The 22,193-nt window shown below is 39.8% G+C and overlaps 1 protein-coding gene across 17 annotated transcripts in view; it reads right to left on the bottom strand.

Annotated features, from left to right (window-relative positions):
• LCOR (ligand dependent nuclear receptor corepressor) overlaps positions 1–14,172 on the bottom strand; it is a 129,746-nt gene extending 115,574 nt beyond the window's left edge. For 3 of the 17 annotated variants that reach the window (XM_043926424.1, XM_043926431.1, XM_043926432.1), the window contains exons 1-2: positions 14,044–14,172; positions 12,955–13,028 (exon numbers count right to left, since the gene is read on the bottom strand). Coding sequence is in view for 8 of the 17 variants with exons in the window: in XM_043926434.1 (XP_043782369.1) it covers positions 12,955–13,028; positions 13,316–13,401 (160 nt within the window). In the remaining 9 variants the exon portion in view is untranslated. Of the gene's footprint in view, positions 1–12,590; positions 12,656–12,954; positions 13,029–13,315; positions 13,896–14,043 lie in introns of those variants that run through there. The other 14 variants (XM_043926426.1, XM_043926433.1, XM_043926419.1 and 11 more) reach the window with 13 other exon arrangements.
• Positions 14,173–22,193: the final 8,021 nt, after the last annotated feature.

The following is a 22,193-nucleotide window of genomic DNA, read 5'->3' as shown; positions in this document are numbered from 1 at the left end:
AACTGACCAAGCTCACAGAGAGAAGACTGGTGATTGTGAAGAGTGGGGGTGGAGTAGGGGGTAGGGTGGTGGGTGGGACAAATGGGCAAAGTCTTAAAAAAATAAACAATAAACAAAAGAAAATTAATTTACACTATTATATAAGAAATGCAGATTATAGCTATTATTAGCTAAATAAAGCCAAGTTTCTCTTATCTTGTGTTTAGCTAATATTCTTAGTGAGAAAAGTCAGCAATGTTATTTTGCATGAGTTTGAGGAGCTACTGCCCATTCCTTACACATCTTGCTTTGTACTTAAATACAAACATCTTTGAGTATGTTATTTAGCATTTTATAAGACAAACAGCTTTGAGTACATAATTTAGCTTAGCTCTCTTACCCTGCTATACACAATATGAATATTCTATTTCCTAATGGATTTCATGCGGAGAAGGCAATGGCAACTCACTCCAGTACTCTTGCCTGGAAAATCCCATGGACAGAGGAGCCTGGTAGGCTGCAGTCCATGGGGTCACTAAGTGTTGGACACGACTGAGCGACTTCACTTTCACTTTTCACTTCCATGCATTGGAGAAGGAAATGGCAACTCACTCCAGTGTTTTTGCCTGGAGAATCTCAGGCACAGGGGAGCCTGGTGGGCTGCCGTCTATGGGGTCGCACAGAGTCAGACACGACTGAAGCGACTTAGCAGCAGCAGAATGGATTTCATGTCAACTGTTTCCAAACTATTCAACAGTAAAAATCAACACAGTAATTTTTCTTAAAATACTATAATTAGGCTCTCCAAGACCTTCTCATTTTACAAATGAGAGCAGCTAGACCCGTGTATTCCTTATTTTACAAATAAGGAAACCAAGATACAGACAGATTAAGTGATGTATTTGCTTAAAAATCATACAGTAGTAGTCATACTTATGCCAGAACCCAGTGCTCCTGCCATGAGGTTTTACCCACTCCATTCCACTGACCAAAATGCAACTACTGTTTAACCTAATACAATATTTTATGTTTTTTTTTTTAACTTAGAAAAAAACATGGAGAAGCTCTGTTAGTTGGCAAAAACCAAAAATTGAGAATGTTTTTGCTATTCTATCCTGTAGGATATACCAACAGATGTAATAATGTTAATGACACACGTTACTACCATTACAGAGAAATTGAGAATATGCAAACGTTTTGGAGAGACCAAACACAGTGCAACTTAAAATCCAGAGAGATCACTGCTCTCTATTACAAAAAAATATTTAAAAGAAATTAAATTGTATTATTTTCAGAATATATCCAAAGAGCAAATTTTATGGATCAGAAAGTTTAAGGCCATCTATTATTTATTAAGCAAAGACAAAGCTCTGCGTCCTTCTCAATCGTCACAACCTTCCTACACAGTATTTACTATAGGAATAAACTGGAATTTCTCTCTACATCTCATAGCTGGTAAAGTGTGAAGATAAATTTGTACCCAAGTCTGCCTGACTCTGACTCAAAGCCATGTTTTAGTATGGCTTTAATATATGTTTCCAAAATGGGTCTGTTATTCTTATTATATTTTCAAGTATTTTCAAAATCTATTTAGAAATGGGCCTGTGAATATGGTTAACAGTTGGAGAACTGAGAGGAATTAAACTTCTGAATGCAGAGCACATTTAATTATCTCTTCCATCTATCAAGATACAATCTTTAAAGGGTTAGCTAGATATGGGTAATATTTGAAATGCATTTAAATTCATGCCAAAAGTTATTTTTTAACATCATGTGTCTTATCTATTAAAAGTTCAAATAGTCTTCATATAACCTGGTGTAAAAAAAAAAAGTCCATCAACAAATAAACGGATAAAGAAGATATAGTATACATCTACAAAAGAATATTACTCAGCCATAAAAAAGAATGAAATGTTGTCATTTGCAGTAACATGGATGGACTTGGAGTGCATTATGCTAAGTGAACTAAGTCAGAGAAATACAAATACCATATGATACCACTTATATGTGGAATCTAAAAATATAGCAAACTAGTGAACAAAACAAGGACGAAGCAGATTCACAGATAAAGAGAACAAACTAGCAGTTATCAGTGAAGAGAGCAAAGAGATAATACAGGACTAGGGGAATTAAAAAAGGCTACTATGGGATTATATGAAATCATGTACATGAAACTTCTAAAAATTGTAAAGCACTGAAGAATTTAAAGAATCATTCGACTTAAAAAAAACTAAAAAATTACCTTCAAAAAAAGAGAAGAATTGATTGCTTAACTTCAAGAAAGGCTGTACCCTTAAGTTTTTTTTAATTCATAAATAGATAAAAGCCAGAGAAGACACAAAACTATTTCCCTGCAGGCACCTCTAAATAAAACTGTTTTATGAACTTAATTAACAATGATGCAAACAGAACCAAAGATATTCACTGAAAAAAAAAAAGCTTAATGAATATATTTTATCACTAATCTCTAATTAATTTCATTCCCTTAACTATGACCAACATTTTTCTACTTCTAAAGTCATTCTTAGCTTCATGGGCTTCTGAAGACATCTGTTTCCTGAAACTAAAATACACACATATATTTATTTTTTAAATTAGCTCAGTTTACTTCTAACTTGATGTATTCCAAACATAAATCAATTTATGTTATGTGCACAAGAAGAAAAAAATGTGTGTAAGAAAATGAAGATTATAGTCAGGAAGAAAAATGAATGAAAAGCTACTCATGCAAAAGCAAGTTACTCACTCCAGAAAGAACATTCTTGGCAGAATCCTAGGCTACATTATTGTACCAAACACATGAAATTCCTGAGTATTCTGCCATCTGAGAGCAAGTATCCGTTTAACATCAAGTTTTAAAGTGTGCAGCTTATTTCATAATCCAAATATATATATAACAACATCATTACTATCACTGCTTATACTTTCTGAAGTCACAGAAACCAGACATTAGTGGCAGCATGATTTAACAACAGATCCTTCCTGTTTCTTCATATAGCCTTTACTTTTTACCTTTTCTGCTTCTAACTGGATATACACTCATATTCTTCAAATCAGCTGATTTTCTCTAGGTAAAAAATACCTCAGTTCATTTCAGTCGCTCAGTCGGTGTCTGATTCTTTGTGACCCCATGGACTGCAGCATGCCAGGCTTCCCTGTCCATCACCAACTCCCAAAGCCTACTCAAACTCATGTCCATTGAGTCAGTGATGCCATCCAACCATCTAATCTGTTGTCCCTTTCTCCTCCCGCCTTCAATCTTTCCCAGCATCAGGGTCTTTTCCAATCAATATTGGAAGAGTCAGTTCTTTGCATCAGGTGGCCAAAGTATCAGAGTTTCAGCTTCAGCATCAGTCCTTCCAATGAATGTTCAGGACTGATCTCCTTTAGGATGGACTGGTTGAACTCCGTGCAGTCCAAGGGACTCTCAGAGTCTTCTCCAACATCACAGTTCAAAAGCATCAATTCTTCGGTGCTCAGCTTTCTTTAGAGTCCAACTCTCACATCCATACATGACTACTGGAAAAACCATAGCTTTGACTAGACGGACCTCTGTTGGTAAAGTAATGTCTCTGTTTTTTAATATGCTGTATAGGTTGGTCATAGCTTTTCTTCCAAGAAGCAAGAGTCTTTTAATTTCATGGCTGCAGTCACCATCTGCAGTGATTTTGGAGCCCCCAAAAATAGTCTCTCACTGTTTCCATTGTTTCCCCATCTATTTCCCATGAAGTGATGGGGCCGGATGCCATGATCCTAGTTTTCTGAATGTTGAGTTTTAAGCCAACTTTTTCACTCTCCTCTTTCACTTCCATCAAGAGGCTCTTTAGTTCTTCTTCACTTTCTGCCATAAGGGTGGTGGTGTCATCTGTATATCTGACGTTACTGATATTTCTCCCGACAATCTTGATTCCAGCTTGTGCTTCATCGAGCCTGGCATTTCTCATGATGTACTCTGCATATAAGTTAAATAATCAGGGTGACAATATACAGCCTTGACATACTCCTTTACCTATTTGGAACCAGTCTGTTGTTCCATGTCCAGTTCTCACTGTTGCTTCTTGACCTGTATACCCATTTCTCATATCTAAAGAATATCTCACACAATGTTAGATATTACTTGAGTGCATGCATGCTCGGTCACTCCAGTCATGTCCAACTCTTTGCAATGCTATGAACTGTAGCCCGCCAGGCCCCTCTGTCCACGGGATTCTCAGGCAAGAATACTGGAGCGGGTTGCCATGCCCTCCTCCAGGGGATCTTCCTGATCCAGGGATCGAACCCACATCTCCTGCCTCTCCTATACTGCAGGCAGATTCTTTACCCACTGAGTCATCCGGGAAGCCCCAGACATTTTCATATACTTTTAAGAAATAAGTCCTATCAAGTATTTTCATAAATACATAAATATTTATTAATCAGTTAACAAAAATGAACCTCTCACTTTTTCCAAAATAAAGTTTAAGTTCTCAAGAAAAGAAGAAAAAAAAAGCAAAAATTGTCTGGGTCATGAACATCTCTGGTTCCTTTTCTTTGCCACAATATCAGCTTACTTTTTATCAATGTTATTATACCAGAATTCTCCATTAATTTACATTCTCTTGCTTTTAAAAGATCAAAATCTATGGATAATTCAATCTTCTTAATAGTTTAACAATCTTGACCAAAACAACTTGTTCAAGTTGAACTGTCATCTACGTGGGCTAAGTATTTTTAGAAAAATTAAATCCCACACAGGTTTACAGCTTCTGATAATTCCTACTTATTCTCACTTAATGTGGAAAATTCTAGTTGCTCTTATCTTTATTTATGAATTCACCCTTGTCTATCACCAGTAAAATATAACAATCTTTGATGTGTATGTTATATAAAAATTAAACGGAAGTTCTTTGTCTAAGGAGAAAGGGGTCAAAGGGAACTGTTATCTTTTAGATAAGAATGTATGTACACTGGTAGCCATAAGCTGTGGGTCTTAAAAGGGCTAACAAGAGGCTATATGGATCTGACTTTCTATATATCTCTATTTTAACATGCCAAAATCTATTTCAGTAAATACTGCACAGTAAAAAGCTATCCATAAAAAATATATGTATATACACATAAATATTGATTGTACAAGTCTGACATGGAACAGAGCCCTACCACTTTAATCATACCTGCTTTTCTTTTGAAAAAGGTATACAGCAAAATTTCAGTGCCTCTAAAAAAATTTTTAGAAAACTAATCCATATTATCTCATTGTTTTCACCCTGATGTATCCTCTTTCCAGAATAAAAACATGATCTAGATAGGGTATCTAATATATTAGGTATTATAAAAATATTACTAAAGATAAATATAAGGTTTCCAATAGGTAAACAATAAGGAAAATTTTAACACACTGATCACTGAACACAGGGCATGTATTAACTAAACCATTTTTAAAGATATATTAATTACATTAAACACTCATGGAAAAATCAGCAGCTTAAGGGTTTTTTCCAATAACTATTCCCAAAGATTTATGGACTTCTTAGCCCACCCTAATCAAAGTATCATTTTATTGTGATCAAATAAGTTAAATCAATGCCCATTTATACAAGATAAATTCTGTCAGCTTCCTTACTAGCTGAATGAAAATTCACTTAACACATATGACGAGATTAGTAAGTATTTGTTATCATTAATCATGCAATTAAAAAGCCACATTTCAACATGGGCACATGTTCACAAACATTTACGTTCCTCTTGCTTTTTATTCTTAGTGAAGGCAAGGAGCTTCCCATTTTAGTTTGATGGGAATTTCTCTCATTTACCTTTGTCATATCTATTGATATAGTATTACTCTAAGACAGGTGATGCATTAATTACCAAAATAGTGTACATTTAAAAACCTGTCCAATTGCTCCTTCCTCGTCTCAGCAATTATCTGCTACTCAGCAACTTCCCCTTCCATCACACATTCTGAAACACTTACTGCCAAGTACTGAGTCTAAGCCACAGTCAAAAAGTTAGAACTGAAGAAGCATTTGACTAAAATCTAAAACCCCTGAATCTTGACCTCAATCGTCTTTACCCTGTTCACCGCTCTGTCCCCATCTGAGGTCTGTGGGAAGGATATGAACAGAAGAAAAAGCCAGGTACCCACACCCTGTTAATATAAGGTATTTGTTACAAACTTCAAATTGTCCTGTAAACTAAGCTGGTCCATGTGGAAGGCTCACCGACCTTAAGACTGGGGATCACCTGGATATCCTTTGTTGTCTGTCCTCTTCTAAGCCTAGATGAATTACGTTGTAACACAAAATAGCATTTTTTACAGTAAATTCACATTTTCAGATGTGGGATTTTCTTTTACCAAGCAAAACACAACCTGTGGACCCTTTTAAAATTAGTTGTTCTTCCCCTTGTTTGTTTATTTATTTATTTTTTTATTAGTTGGAGGCTAATTACTTCACAACATTTCAGTGGGTTTTGTCATACATTAATATGAATCAGCCATAGAGTTACACGTGTTCTTCCCCTTTATATTGGGAGTTTAGGAGAGGGAAAACATGACTGTACCCTCTGGAAATCTCTAAAAAGTCAACTAATAAAAATATATCATAATCATTTCTTAATAATGATAAAATAAACTAATCATAAAACCAAACAATAGTCCAGACTATCTAATATTCAGACTGACAATGCTCATCATACAGCAGTCTTTCCAGTAATAATTCTCATGGGAAGTAATACTGATGTTCACATCTTCTAACCCAAAAAGTCAGTCATGATGTGTAGAAAACATCTATAACAGAGGTAGAAAACTACTATATAATTTCATACAGCAATTGAAGCAAATTAAGTTAAAAAATCTGCCTATGAAAAAGTTCAGTTCTGTGTTTTACTTTTACCTGAGAAGTTAGGTAACTATTTCAAAAATTAAAATATCATAAAATTATTTCTGTGGATAAGAGGGAAGCATTTACGCTAGGGAAATCCCCCTTATTACTTGAAAGTTATTACTCAGTGTTTCCCAACTGATCAAGTTTTTAATGCCCATCTTTAGCACTTTAGGTTTCTAAATTAAGACAATAATATAAAGTAGAAGTTTTCTAAAAAAAAAAAAAAAACAAACTGTGAGAGGCAGATATAAGACAGTAACACTATGAACACTAGACATAGAATAGAGTCAGACAAAATGTCTACATAGAGAAAAGACATCCTTCTCCACCCAAAGCTTGGTCATGTACTATCCAAAACTCAGGCACACGAGAGATTCAAATAACATGGTTTACCACATTATCTGAACTTGAAATGTGAACCCTCACTAAAAAAGGCAAAAACATAGATGATCTGGATAGCAAAGTATATCTACGTTATACAAAACATCAAAGAACAATTTTAATAGTTCCTAGAAGAGGATGTTTAAGGAAGATTTTCCTGAGAAACTCTGGTTCGTTCAGATCACTGCTACTATAACCATTATTTCCTTCACAAGGTATGCAACAGATTATCTTCTAACTATTATCAAATTGAGGGTACGATGAGAAAAAAAAGTTTGCAATACTGATGTTGGTCCCATATCCAGAATATACCCTTACAACTCAACAATATAAAGACAAATAACTCAACCTGGTGGCTCAGTGGTAAAAAGAATCTGTCTGCCAATGCAGGAGACTCATGTTTGATGCCTGGGCTGGGAAGATCCCCTGGAGCAGAAATTGACAACCCACTCCAGTATTCTTGCCTGGAGAGCAGCATGGCGCAGCATGGACATTCAGGCTATTTCCAATTTGGGGCTTGTTATTAGTTTGCTAGGTTTGCCATAACAAAATACCACAAAACTAGGTGGCTTAAACAACAGAAATTTATTATCTTATAGTTGTGGCGGTTTTCCCACAAAGATTATTACACTGTATTTTCATTTTGATTAAATTCAAAGTGTTTTCTAAATTCTCTTTCGATTTCTTTGACCATGGGTTATTTAGAAGTATGTTATTTTGTTTTCAAAAATTAGTTTTTCTGTAGACCTTTCTGTTGTTGATTTCCAACTTAATTCTATAGCAGTCAGAGAACATGTTGTATGATTTCAGCCCTTTAAATTTCCTGAGACTTGTTTTATGGCCCAGAGTATGATTAGTCTCAGTAAATGTTCCGTGTGCTCCTGAGAAGAAGGTATATTCTGAAGTTGGGATGGATGGAGTCAAACAGTTTCATAGTGTTGCTGAAGTCTGCTAAATTTTTGCTTATTTTCTGTTTACTTAATTATTGAATCTACTTAATTGTATGAAATTAGATAGTAGCAAGCTTCCCTGGTGGCTAAAACGGTAAAGAATCTCCTGCAATGCAAGAGACCTGGGTTTGAACCCTGGGCTGGCAAGATCCTGAAGAGAGGGGAATGGCAAGTCATTTCAGTATTCTTGCCTGGAAAACTCCATGGACAGAGAAGCCTGGCAGGCTATAGTCCCTGTGATAGCAAACAGCCAGACACAACTGAGCAGCTAAACAAGGATCTGAACAGACATTTCTCCAAAGAAAATATACAAATGGCTAACAAGCACATGAAAAGACATTCAACATCAACTGTCATTAAAGAAACGCAAATCAAAACCACAAATAGATACCACTGCATACCTACCCACTAGGATGATTATAACCAAAAAGACAGACAGTAACAAATGTTGGCAAGATTATGGAGAAACTGAAATCATCCTATACTGCTGATGGGAATGTAAAGTACTTCAGTTGCTTAAGAAAACAGTCTGGCACTTCCTCAAAGTTACAACAGTTATGTATATGACCCAGCAAGTTCACGCTGAAGTACTTACTGAAAAGAAGTGAAAACGAATGTCCACACAAATAATGTTGCTAACATTCACAGCAGCTTATTCTTAAGAGGCAAAAAGTAGAAACAACTGTCTCACAACTGATGGATATACAAAATATAGTTATGTCCATACAATGCAATAATATTTAACCGTAAAAAGCAAAGAAGTGCTGATGTATGCTACGACACAGATGCATTTTGAAAACAAGAAGCCAGACACAAAAAGGCCACATATTATAATATTACATTTATATGAATTGTTTAGAAGGACTGGGTCATAGTAGAAATGCGAAATGACTTCTAACCAGTATAGAGTTTCAGTTTCTTTTTTTGGATATGAAAGTATTAAGACAATTAGATAGTGATATGTGCACAACCTTCTCCAAAAACTAAAAACCACTGAACTGTATACATTAAGAGTGAATTTTTATAGTACATAAGCTATATCTCAATTTTAAAAAGAAAAAAATTAAATTCAGGGTATGGACCACTGGACTTGGAATACTTTCTGCAAACAAGAGACAGTCAATAAAGTTAGCAAATGGTTCACTCTGGGATTATCCCAAAAGCAATGTGCAAGTGTAAGAAACATAAAAAAGATTTTTTAAAGTATTTGCAAATGAAGTAAAGATAATTTGGAGGGTAATGACTAATAAGTCTTTAACTTGAAACCACAAAAAGTAACAGCTTTGTTTATTCACATCTACCCAATACCCAGATTCCATTCAGCAGAAGGGTGGACACAAAGGAAATAAGAATCAAGAGAGAAGTTCAGAAGCACACCAAAGCCTCTCTGCTGAGCTTTCTGAGCCAGTCTGCAAAGCAGAGGGGAAAAAAACCTCATTATTTTATATATACCTTTATTTCCTACAGAAAATATTCTTTTACTGTTTCCAAATACCAAATACAACCTATAAAGGATGAAAATTTGCCAATACTAAGTGTACTTTAAGAATGAATATGCCACTGATTTTAGGGAAAGCCAAAAATGAGTTTTGTGCAAAGTACAGCTTCCAAATGAGTGAGCTTACTTGGAAGACACACTGCTGTGAATGACAATATTGTCTCTGCCAAGCTGAGTTAAAAAACAACTAATATTATTGTAGAGTTTTACAATGGAATCCTTAAATAAAGGAAACAATCCTCCCCTGAGCTAAGGAGAGAGGTGTGTTGCACACCCCAACTAGTCTAACAAAGAGACCACTTTTTAACCTGCAGTAGAAAATCCAACAATTTATCTCTGCAAACCTATAACCTATACATCCCCTACATGAAACACGGACTGAAGTTTAAACAGATAACTCATTCGAGTCCTTTTATATTTCTGCTTGTTTCACATGAAAGGAACGCCTTTTCCATTTTCACCAAAATGAAGCAAAAATCCACCACCTTCTTCATGAAGCCTTCCTTCATCATCCCAGGCAATTTTTTTCACTTCTAAATGCCCCCCAGAACTTGCTTGCATCTATCCTATGGCACATTTTGCCTTGCACTGAATACACTATATTTTGTCTAATGACTAAATAGTTCTTCAAGGTTAAGGCAACCTCCCCAATATTTTTGTTTCCTTACAGTGCCTGATATACACCACATATGCTTAATAAATATTTAAATAAAGTTCGTACTCAACTAACTGCCTTCTGCTCCTAAAAACAGTACTAGTACAAGCAGCTAAGCAATTAGGCAAGTACTCAGAAGAGACAAGTTCCCACAGACATTAAATACCTAATTTTCACTCTAGAAGAGATTCCATGCCATTCTGTGTAACTCCATAAGGCTAAAAAAATGGCATTATTCAGATGCTTCCTATAACTGCTCCAGGTATAAGCATATTTGAGGGAATCAGAGAAATTTAAAATAACTCTGTTAAGTCAGAGACTCATCCAGCTATCCTTTTTCCAGCAAGCCAGAGCTAAGCTGAAATAATCACAACTTTGCCTAGATTGGGAAGAGTTTTTTGAGAATATAACAAGGATGAGGAGCAGCCAAACAATAAGTTACATCACATCACGCAGCAGAGAGAACCTCGATCTTCCCAGAATGGAAGCTCATTCTAGTCCCTGAGGACTCAATAATCAACTGGCTACCAAATATCCATCTTGATCATCATCACTGTCTGAACCTGCTAACTCCAATTCAACTAAAACTTAATAACAGAAACACCAACACCTCCCACTTCCACCTCCACAGTCATGACCCTCACCTCTTTCCAAAAAAAAAGTGGGGGGGGGGAGTATTAAACTTTGGAAATGAGTGAGAATTCACTTGTAATCCAAAGACTGCTATAAATTAAATATCATTTAGAAAGCAATGGCCCTAAAGTATTAAGATAACCAGTCAAGAGAATCAAATAGAGGATTAACTGTTCAGAACCAATCCCATTAAAATAAAAGAGGAATTATTACATTTGCTAGTGACAGAGTTGCCTTTGGGATTGTATATAAATAAGGATCACTGCCACCTCTCTTACTCATAGAAAGTTAACACTACAATTTACATAGAACTGTCTTCTTGAAGTACAAAATTACATACAATAAAAGAGAAAATATGAGACCCAACTGATTTTAATTGGGATACTATCAACTATGTATTACTCCTCAGATTAAAATACTGATCTGCACTCTGGACTTTATATAATCTCCTGAACTTTACTACCTTGAAAGTGGAGATTTAGAGTTAAAAAAATGCTTTTAAGGAAAACTGATAACCAGATTAAAATCCTCCCTCAAAAAATGAATCTAAAATTTGACATTCAACTCAGGTATTTACAGGATTTTATTAGGGAGAAAAATAAAAAATAAAAACACTTTGTCAAGCAGCAGTAACTCACCACTAACACTAAGCAATGACTGATTTAAAAAAGGGGAGGGGGCTGAAGCAAAAAGGAAGAACTCTAAGCAAACAATAAGATAAACAACCACCTAAACCAAAGCAACGGTAATTTAAGAAATCTATAGGGTTATAATTATCAATTTCATAATCTTTTAAAAACTAAAAAGTCCTTCTGAAAAAAAATCATTAAAAAAGTTAAAAATAAAAAAACTAAAAATTCTTCAAAATAATAACAGAATTCTGTATTAACTCACAATTCTGAAAACTCATTAATTTCATGTTTCTCAAAACCTCTACATGCCTTACAAGGTCTCTCATATGACAGTTACAAATAATACATAATTTTTAAAGTGCTAAAGCTGATGTTACATTTTAGGAAATGTAAGATAGACTTCAAAGAATAAAACCAGCAGAGACAGAGCAGAGTAAATGATAACTGATAACCAAAAGGCTGATTCCTGAAGAACAGAGCTTGGATTAGTAGTAGCGAAAATTTAAAATATAGCCACAACACAAATTACGCCAAAAAATGGATTTATACCTTTACTACTCACACAAGTATATGTTTTAAAACGTCACTTTTAACCTGTGGACAACCAAAGTGATACCAGATACCTTAGAGCATTGTTGCCTATATTAATTTTGATTACAGTCTAAATACTAAACAAAATTCACACACATTTTCATAATGAAACGCCGTAGAAATGGAAAGGTTTATATTCTCCAACTAAAAGTTAGCTCATTTTTCACTTGTTTAAAGTTTCAGTTTTGTTTTTCAATCTGTTACAGAAAATACCCCTTGCGGGACGTTGTAAAGGGCATACCCTCCTGTCAAGCCAGAAAGCTCAAACACAAAGACATTGAGCTAACCAAGTGCTGTAATTCTTCCAAACTGAGCTTCTCCACAACCCCCTCCACCCTTCCCCCCAACAGATATGTCTATTAAATCAGTGTCTGTTCTCCCCCTCGCACAACAAAGAGAACTTCTCACCGCATGAAATTGCCGCTGAATGGACACCAGAAAGCAGGATTTGCATAATTCCTTCCAACGAAACCCTGTCGGGAAGGAGGGGATGAGGGGCCCAAGCGAACGGATAGAATCTCCTAGATTCTGTTGGGAAGACCAAGATTATTCCCCACGGTGGGGTGGGGAGGGGTGGGGGGTTCGAATTCTGGGTCTCCCCGAGGACTGGGCGTGGGGGACGGAGAACGACGAGACAGCATTTCCCCACACATCAGCAGCACCGAAGCAAAGATGGGGAAATAACAATGCTGGGGGACAGGAGAGTCAGACACCGGACGCACTGGGGCTAGGGGGCGGCGGGCGGAGCGGAGACACCACACGGGCCACTTACTTTTTGGAGGGGGGTTAAATATATGAGTTAAGCCCTTATGGTCCCGCCGGCCGCCGCACAGAGGGAAACGGGACCTTGGGAGAGAAAAACAGACAAAACACACAGTGTGAGAGGCGCTGCTCCGCCGCCCGGCCCCTCCCGGAGCGACCCCGTCCACGCTCCCTCTGACCGCGGGGAAATAAGCCACCCGGGGCGGCCCGAGGTCCGGGAGGCGGGCGGCGGACAAGGCGCTCGGCCAGGCGGCGGCTGTGGAAAATCTCCCAGGAGCGGACAAGACCACTGCTCCGGCTTCCCGGTCGCACCCGGTCCCACCCCCCTTCCACCCGCCGCGCACACACCGAACAGAAATACACACACACACCGACCCGAGCGTCGAGGATTAACTCCCCGGCCGCTGCCGCCGCCGCCGCCCGCAGAGGAAGTGCAGCCGCTGCCCCCCGCGGCCATGACACCCCACTTGGCTCGGTCAGGCGGACCCGGGGCCTGTGACAGCTCCGGTTCCCTCCGCCCCCATCTCCACCTCACGCCTCGCACACGCCCGAGCGCCGGGCGCCCGCCCGCCCGCCGCCCGTGCACGCGGGGACAGGGGCGCGCGCCGCTGCCGCGCGTGGGGGAGGGGCTGCGTGGGACGCGGAAGGCGCCGGCCAGAGCGGAGCAGGAGGCCGAGCCGCAGCCCAGCACGCCCCCGGCTCCCGCGCTCGGCTTTGCGGGACCAGCGGCTCCGCCGCTCCCGCTCCAGTGGCAGCGGCGCGGGGCGAGTCTCCACAATAAGCCGGCGGCGGCGCCGGGCCGCCGGGCAGGGAGGGAGGGAGAGGACAGGAGGGGCACGCGCTCCCGCCGGAGAGCCCGCCCCGCGAAGGGCGCGCGAAGGGGAGGGGCCGGAGCGCGCGCTCGGGCCCGAGCCGGGAGAGCCCGCCCGGAGGTCGCGCGCGCCCGCACTCCGGGGGGTGGGGGAGGGGGACGCCCAAGCCAAAGAGGGCGGGCGGGCCGGAGCAGCAATTGCTCTGTCCCGGCTCCCTCCCTCCCTCCTCCGGGGCGGCCGGCAGCGGGGCGGCCCAAGGGCCGAAGGCTGCCGGGAGAGGGTCTCACCTACACAGTGAATGAGCTTGTGGCGCCACGAGTCCAGTTCTTGCCGAAAGCCGCGTCTCTCAACGGAGCATTGCTGCCGCCTACACACCCTCGCCATCTTCTGCCGCCCGCCCGGCCCTGCCTCCGCCGCGGCCCCGCGCACGCCCAGCCGCGTCGCCCGGGGCCGCGCACGCACCCGCGGCCCGGGCGTCGCGCCTCCCGCCGGGGGCGGCGCGGGGGCAGGGCCGGCCTCACCTCGCGGTGGCCCCGACGTGGACCTGGGGGCGGCTTGGGCGCGCGCCCTTCCCGCACACAGCGCCGCGCGACCGTCCTTTACGGTGCTTGCTTCTCTGCCGTCTCCAGCTTCCCACGTCCGGAGCTCGGCCCCACGAGCCTCGCGTCGCCGCCGCGCCGTCCCCCAAGGCCACGGCTGTCCCTGCTTTTCCCTTCCCGGTGCTTTTTGTTTCTTAAGTCAACCCTGTTTATCATTTTCAACCTGCCTGTCGCCCGACACCAACTGTTGCAAGTTCTGTGCAACTGCTTCTCTGAACTTCTAGGTCGAAACTGCTCCTCCGAGGAGCCTGTTTAAGAAGCTGAATTAAGAATAAATGCCCGGATGCCCGTGGAGGCACTGAGCCCTAAAGTTTCCAAAGGTGAGAAGCATGCATTTTATTAGGTTATTGAAAAGCAGCCGGCATTCGTAAACCCAGTAAAAAATTGGAATCAAGCGTCTTAAATTTTGAAAACTATCAGCAAGGCTGATCACGGGCAAAATTCTAAAGTTGGTGTGTTCAGAACCTCTCCTGTGTTGTATGGAAGGGATTTTTAAAAATCGTGCCAAAGTGAGACTATTCCGAAAGAAGACTTAACGATATTTAGAGCAGAGTGTTGGGAAATGGCTTAATATTTCAGCAAAGGACTCGAAGAGAAATATTTTCGATGGCAAAGGGAATTTGCAGCTGAAAACCTGGAATAATTAAAGCACCGTGTTCAGCGCACAACCTCTTCCACTTAAACGATGCAGATCTTAATTACTGGACTGTTACTTAGGAGAAAGAGAAAAAAGATGAAAAGGGAAAGAAAAATACAGGGGCAGGAGGAGGGGGGAGCAGAATGCAGAACCAAAAGGAAAAATAGTAAAGATCCCCCTTTACCAATAGGCCCAGTACCCTAGGATTCGGACCTCTTCCCTACCTTTGGAGTTTAAGATTAAGGATGGTGCATTCCTACTTTTAGATATTTAGATTTAAGTTTGAAGACTTGATTTTAATTACTGTAGGAGGTAACACAAAGTCGTTAAATACTTGACATCAAGGATCCCATTGGTGTATTGATTTTTACATTTCAAAGGTTATGTATGGTCCTGATTATCTGAACCAGGCACTTTTGGAGTGGTGTGTCCAAAGAGTTGGACTGGATGGGTCTCTTGAGTAGGAGGGGTGTGAAATGTATGAATAGAAAGGTACCTTCAGCACCCTCAAGTTTAAAACCATTGATTTTCCTACGATTCTCGAAAGTCCAGAATACTTCATTGACTTAAAAGTACGTCAACAGAACATGAACAAACTATTACGTCAGGACGTATTCTGTGTACATGAAACTATTCTGAGTGATGAGAGGACAAGACAGATGCAAGATAAAAGAGCTGTGGACAGCCGTCTTGAACGAGTGTAATGGCAAGACACCTTGTATCGCCAACCTGAAACTTCCTGTCGTCACCGCTAGGTGGTGGATTTGTCTTCTGTAGCTTTTAACCAAGTTTCTATGGTTTCTGGAAGTATGTTTTAAAGTTTGAAATAAATGAACATGCAACTCTAAAATGAGTTAATAATTAATATATTTTCCAACTACCCCATATAAGTTGTTTAAAAATCATCAAGTCAAGGGTATTACTTTCGCAACACAATCTCTTTAAGAGCCTGACATACAAATTTAAGAGGATCCTAGAGACTTCAGAGATCAACTCTAATATGAGAAACAGATTCTGTAATTTGAGGTATGAAGTTGGAAGCCCAGATGAGTAACATTTGCTCCTCAATCCCCCCACCCCTTGGCAACAACTAATGTACTTTCTGTCTCTGAATTTTCTTACTGTAGATATTTCACATAAATGGACTCATACAATTTGTGGTATTCTGTGACTGGTTGCTTTCACTGAACACAGTATTTTCAAGGTTCATTCATGATGTAACAGTTATCAATATCTATTTCCTTTTTATTGCCAAACAGTATTTCATCCTATGGCTATACTATTTTTTTCTATCCGTTCCAGTTGATGGATATTTTGATTGTTTTCACTTTGGAGGTATTATAGATAATGCTGCTATGAACATTTGTGCATAAACTTTTGTACAGACATATGTTTTTATGTTTATTTTAAATATGAATATGTATGGGAATTCCCTGGTGGTCCAGTTGTTAGAGCTTGGTGTTTCACTGCTTGAATCTGGGTTTGATCCCTGGTCAGGGAACTAGGATCCCACAAGTTGTACAGCATGACCATAAATAAATAAGAATATGTATTTGCTGGGAGAAATATCAATAACCTAAGATATGCAGATGACACCACCCTTATGGCAGAAAGTGAAGGACTAAAGAGCGTCTTGATGAAAGTGAAAGAGGAGAGTGAAAGAGTTTGCTTAAAGCTCAGCATTCAGAAAACTAAGATCATGGCATCTGGTCCCATCACTTCATGGCAAATAGATGGAGAAACAGTGGAAACAGTGGCAGACTTTATTTTCTTGGGCTCCAAAATCACTGCAGATGGTGACTGCAGCCATGAAATAAAAAGACGCTTACTCCTTGGAAGTTATGACCAAACTAGACAGCATATTAGAAAGCAGAGACATTACTTTGTCAACAAAGGTCCGTTTAGTCAAGGATATGGTTTTTTTCAGTAATCATGTATGGATGTGAGAGTTGGACTATAAAGAAAGCTGAGTGCTGAAGAATTGATGCTTTTGAACTGTGGTGTTGGAGAAGACTCTTGAGAGTCCCTTGGACTGCACCGAGATCCAACAAGTCCATCCTAAAGGAGATCAGTCCTGGGTGTTCATTGGAAGGACTGATGTTGAAACTGAAACTCCAATACTTTGGCCACCTGATGCAAAGAACTGACTCACTGGAAAAGACCCTGCTACTGGGAAAGATTGAAGGCAGGTGGAGAAGGGGACAACAGAGGATGACATGGTTGGATGGCATCACCAACTCAATGGATATGAGTTTGAGTAAACTCCAGGAGTTGGTGATGGACAGGGAGGCCTGGTGTGCTGCCATCCATGAGGTCACAAAGAGTTGGACATGACTGAGTGACTGAACTGAACTGAACTGATTTTGAAATAATCTCAGGTTAAATAGAAGTTGTAAGAACTCTTTACTTAGATTCCTTAATTGTTGATATCTTTCCATATCTGCTTTCTCTCTCTCTATCTATATATATGGTCTTGTTGTTTTGGTTGAGTCTTTTTAGAACAATCTTATAGATATCTATAGGCTTGATACACTGTCAGCCCTAAACATCCAGTGTGTATATCCACAAAGCAAAGGTGCTCTCCTTCCTAACCATTGCATAACCTTCCAAGTCAGGAAAGCAACATTGATAAAACACAAACTCCATTAAAATGTCACTCTCTGTCCCAACAATATCTTTTTTCCTTTTCTGATCCAAAATCCCATGTAGGAAATTATGTTGAATTTAATTGTCATGTATTTTAGTCTTGAATCTGGAAAAATTTCTCAGTCTTGCCTTATTTTTCATGACCTTGACGGTTTAAAAAGAACAGGCTTTTCATTCCATAGGATGACCCTCAACTAGATCCCTTGTGGTTCCTCAGACTAGACTCAGGCCATACGTTTGACAAGAGAAACATAGAAAGGAGGCTGCGCTTTTCTTTGCACCTTTCTGGGGACTCATGATGTCATGATATTAACTGTGATAAGAACTTTACTCGTCTGGTCATGTGGTCTCCTCTACCATAAAATCACATTATTTCCTTTATACATGGTAAATATTTTGTGAAGAGATATTCTGAGATTATGCTAATATTCTGTTCCTCACTTCACCTGCCAGTCTTACATTCATTAATTCCTGCCTGAATCACTTATCACAATGATGATCAAATGATGATTTTCTTACTCCATCTTTTCCTCTGTATTTAGTAGTTAACCTTCTAATGTAAAGAAGAGTTTTCCTTTCTATTCATTCATTCATTCATTCAGTCGTTCATTCATTTACTTATTTATTTCAAAATGGATTCACGGATTCCTACCTCATTCAGTGGGTTGTAATGTTTTGCTCTAGTTATTTGTTTTCGTGCTCAAAGGCCCCATATTTGGCCAGCAGGAATCCCCTCAGGCTGACGTTTTGTCCTGTTGGCATATCCCCATCATTCTATAAAAACTTCCTTACTTTCTGATTCAACTAGCTGTTCTAGGTTCATTTTGTATTTTCCCTGCTTCCACTCTGGAATCAGAAATCAAGATCTGGATTCTCAGTGTGTTTCCTGCTACGGGGGTATCCTGGCATCTAGGTTCTTTCAGGCTGTAAGAGCTAAGAAATATCTCTTTCTTCATCTATCACTAAATATATTTTAAAACTGTGAGTCTACACTGATGCAGTCGATTCCAATCCAGCGCCTCTGAGTACTTGTAAGTGTTTTCCTGCTCTAGAGTTGTAAATCCCCCCTTTGACAGTGAAACTAGGTTCCCATTTTTTAAATATATATAATGACTTCAACATATATATAATTATTTGCTTGATCCCCTCTGTATTTAACAATCCCCTGACTACACTGGCTGCCTCGCTGGCCTGCTGCCTCTGCCACTCCTTATCCAGAGCTTCATCTATTTGGCTACCAACCAAATGTCATCTGCTTGGTATACTACTCTCCCCACATTGAATGGCATACATTCTTTACCATTCCAATCAAAATTCCAGAAGGAGCACAAAGAAGTCTTCCCAAGTTTATAAAGAAGAATGAAGAATATCTATGTATAATTATGATGTCAGTTTTTTAAAAAGTCTGTTAGATGTGGAGATGTGGAACATAGATCCTCCTTTGATGAAGAACTCACTGCCCAGCTGCTGGGAGGACAGCCACTATACAGCCTCCAGCTCTGAGCTGCTTCAAGGTCAGCCTCACCTGCTGGGAACTGTCATGCCCAAGGTCACATCCTTCGAGGGCTGCCAGGATATGGTGACTGAGGGCAAGTGGACTATAACAGACTGGCCATTTCAGCCTGATGCAGGAGACTCTGTTGATTCATAGTGTTTCTTCCAAAGTGCTTCACTGGATTGCCTGTGGCTTTATAAACCTGCATCAACCCGTGATTATCAACTTGCTTTATCAACCTGCAATTACTTCCTCTGCCCAATTCTGTTTCCTTCCCTTCCCTTTCACAGATGCTAATCTTTAATAAAACTTTTGCGTCCCAAAGTCCACTTTACCTTCTGCTTCCAGACTATCTGAGGTGTGACAAGGAGAGATTCACTCTGCTAGGCTGGTGCTAGCGTTACTGCGGTACTAGCATGGAAGAGGGAGATCTTGGAGAGTAACGTCTGTGTGGCTTTGGTGTGGGGATAACTTTGTAAATCAGACCTGCCAAAAACATTATATATATATAATATATATATATATATTACATCAGAATTAACAATCTACAAAGGACATCATGTATACAGACTTATGTCAAGGATTTAACAGATACTTGACGGACTGGGAGAAGATGTTTGCAACATCTAAAACCAACGAATTGATGTCTAAAATATACAGGGAAATATTTCAAATCAAGAAAATATAGGTAACCCAATGGAAAATGGAAAAGAGCTTAAATGGGAAATCCAAAGGTATGAACACCATGTGGCCCACAGGTGTATGAAGAATATTAGGTTCCCCTAGTAATAAAACTATGAAATAGAAATATTTCATAAACTTTTATTAATTATTCATTAAATATTCTTAAATATTCATAAATATAAATAAAACTATGAACCTATGGGATGAATCTTAAAGTTGTCAGTATTGTTGAGAAATAGGAGCCCTTAAGTGAGAGTGTGAATGGGTGCAGCTACCCTGAGTAAACTGGCCATACAGATAGATCTGTGCAGATCCCATGAGCCAGGGTCTTAAAGCCTGGGACTAGAATTTAAATTCAAGTAGTCTATTTCAGGGGGCTTCCCAGATGGTGCTAGTGATAAAGAATCTGGCTGCCAACACAAAAAAGATGCAGATTCGATCCCTGGGTCGGGGAAGATCCCCTGGAGGAGGGCATGACAACCCACTCCCATATTCTTGCCTGAAGAATCCCATGGACAGAGGAGCCTGGCGGGCTACAGTCCATTGGGTTGCAAAGAGACACGACTGAAGCAACTAAGTTCGCACACAGTCTATTTCAGAGATAATTCCAAGAAACATCAATATGGAGTGGGGAAGTGAAACAAGAATAAGGAACCAATTAAGGATGCATTCTTAAATTCCTACTGTGGGCAGTAGACTTCCCCAGTAGACTTCTCTGGGGAAGTCTAAGACAGTGCCTCAGATGAACCACCTGAAAGATGAGATGAGAGAGCTGGAGTATTTATACATAAGTCCTTTAGTCATTGGTTGAGAGCTGTTCAGAGTTCAGGGGAAGGATTAATTTCCCAGACTTCTGCTTGCACTGTCCATAGGCAAAGCAGGCTCCAGGAGCCAGAGAACGCCCTCAGATACAGAAATGCAGGTGCTGGTAAATGGAAGTCTTGAGCAGCTGTATACCAAAATGATGAGGTTCAAGGGCATATGAGTGGGGCATTAGGACACTACCTGCTACACCGGGTAATGCTGCTCCGCTCTGGCTCTCAGAATGTGGGCATGAGTGATGAAGCCACTCATGTCAAATGGAAATTTAAGTTTTTGAAGTATTTTCCCAAATGACAATATAATTGACTGAAATATAAGCAGTTTCAAGAGGATGTAGGGATAAACCTTAAATATCTTTAGCATTGTTTTTTACTTCTTTTAAGGAGTGAATGAGCCTTTTTTCCCCCCCCTTAAGCCCTTGGGATCACATCCTACACTGAACTATAGTTACCTAAATACATAGTATTATGTCCATCTGCTCTTCAGGAAAAAAAAAAAAGAAAGAAACAGTTCACTATTGTCTTTGTTAGGTAATTGTAAGAAAAAATAATCACCAGAAAGAAGTTATTTATAACTAGCACATGAAGGTTGTTTCCATGGAAAATTTGTTACAATTTTTAAAGCTTAGAAAGGTATAAAATACAACTGAATTAGGCTAAATGAAACCAAAGGAAATTCTCAGAGAAAAGTTTAAATAAATATAAAGCTTGGTAAAATTACAAAAAACTACTTAAATATCCTTGCTGAACTTTAGCAAAATATACATTTCAAAGTTTATATCTGATAACTTTCCCATCTAACAAAAACACCTCATTTCTGAGTAACCACTCTAACTTGTTTTCATTTAACCATTCTACTTTGTTTTCATTTAATTTTTTGAAATATTGGTTATTCAGAGCCTGCTATATACCAGCTACCCAAGCAAATGGGTGACTTGTTTTGGTCAATGAACTGTGAATAGAGGTGATGCGAATAACTCCCAGACCAGGTCATTTTCATGGGTCTGAAGATGCAGATGCCAGAGTCATTAGAGGTTTATTTAGATCAACTTCAAGGATGGAAGCAGAACAGATAGATAGAGCTGGGCATAAAATTTATATCTGCTCACTCCTTAAACAATGGTCTTTCAATGCTGGTCTATAGGAGTGTGATATGATATGATATATGATATGATATGATTGATGCATGTACACATGTCTGTCGTGTCCCACTCTTTGCCACCCCATGTACTGTAGTCCGCCAGGCTCCTCTATCCATGGGATTTTCCAGGCAAGAATACTGGAGTGGATTGATGTTTCCTTCTCCAGGGAGCTTCCCAACCCAGGGACCAAACCCACACCTCCTGTGTCTCCTGCATTGCAGGTGGATTCTTTACCGCTGAGCCACCAGGGAAGCCCCATAATGTGATTGATGTACATGATATAAAACTAGGTTATCAAAAAGAGTAGTTTCAAGACTTCCCTGGCAGTCTAGTGGTTAAGACTCTGTGCTTCCACTGCAGGGGACTTCCCTGGCAGTCCAATGGTTAAGACTCTGTGCTTCCACTGCAGGGGA

Source organism: Cervus elaphus, chromosome 15 (assembly GCF_910594005.1).
Source record: "Cervus elaphus chromosome 15, mCerEla1.1, whole genome shotgun sequence".
In the NCBI taxonomy this organism is placed as follows: Eukaryota; Metazoa; Chordata; class Mammalia; order Artiodactyla; family Cervidae; genus Cervus; species Cervus elaphus.
Note: the sequence above shows the minus strand (reverse complement) of the source record. Positions and strands in the feature narration are given on the sequence as shown.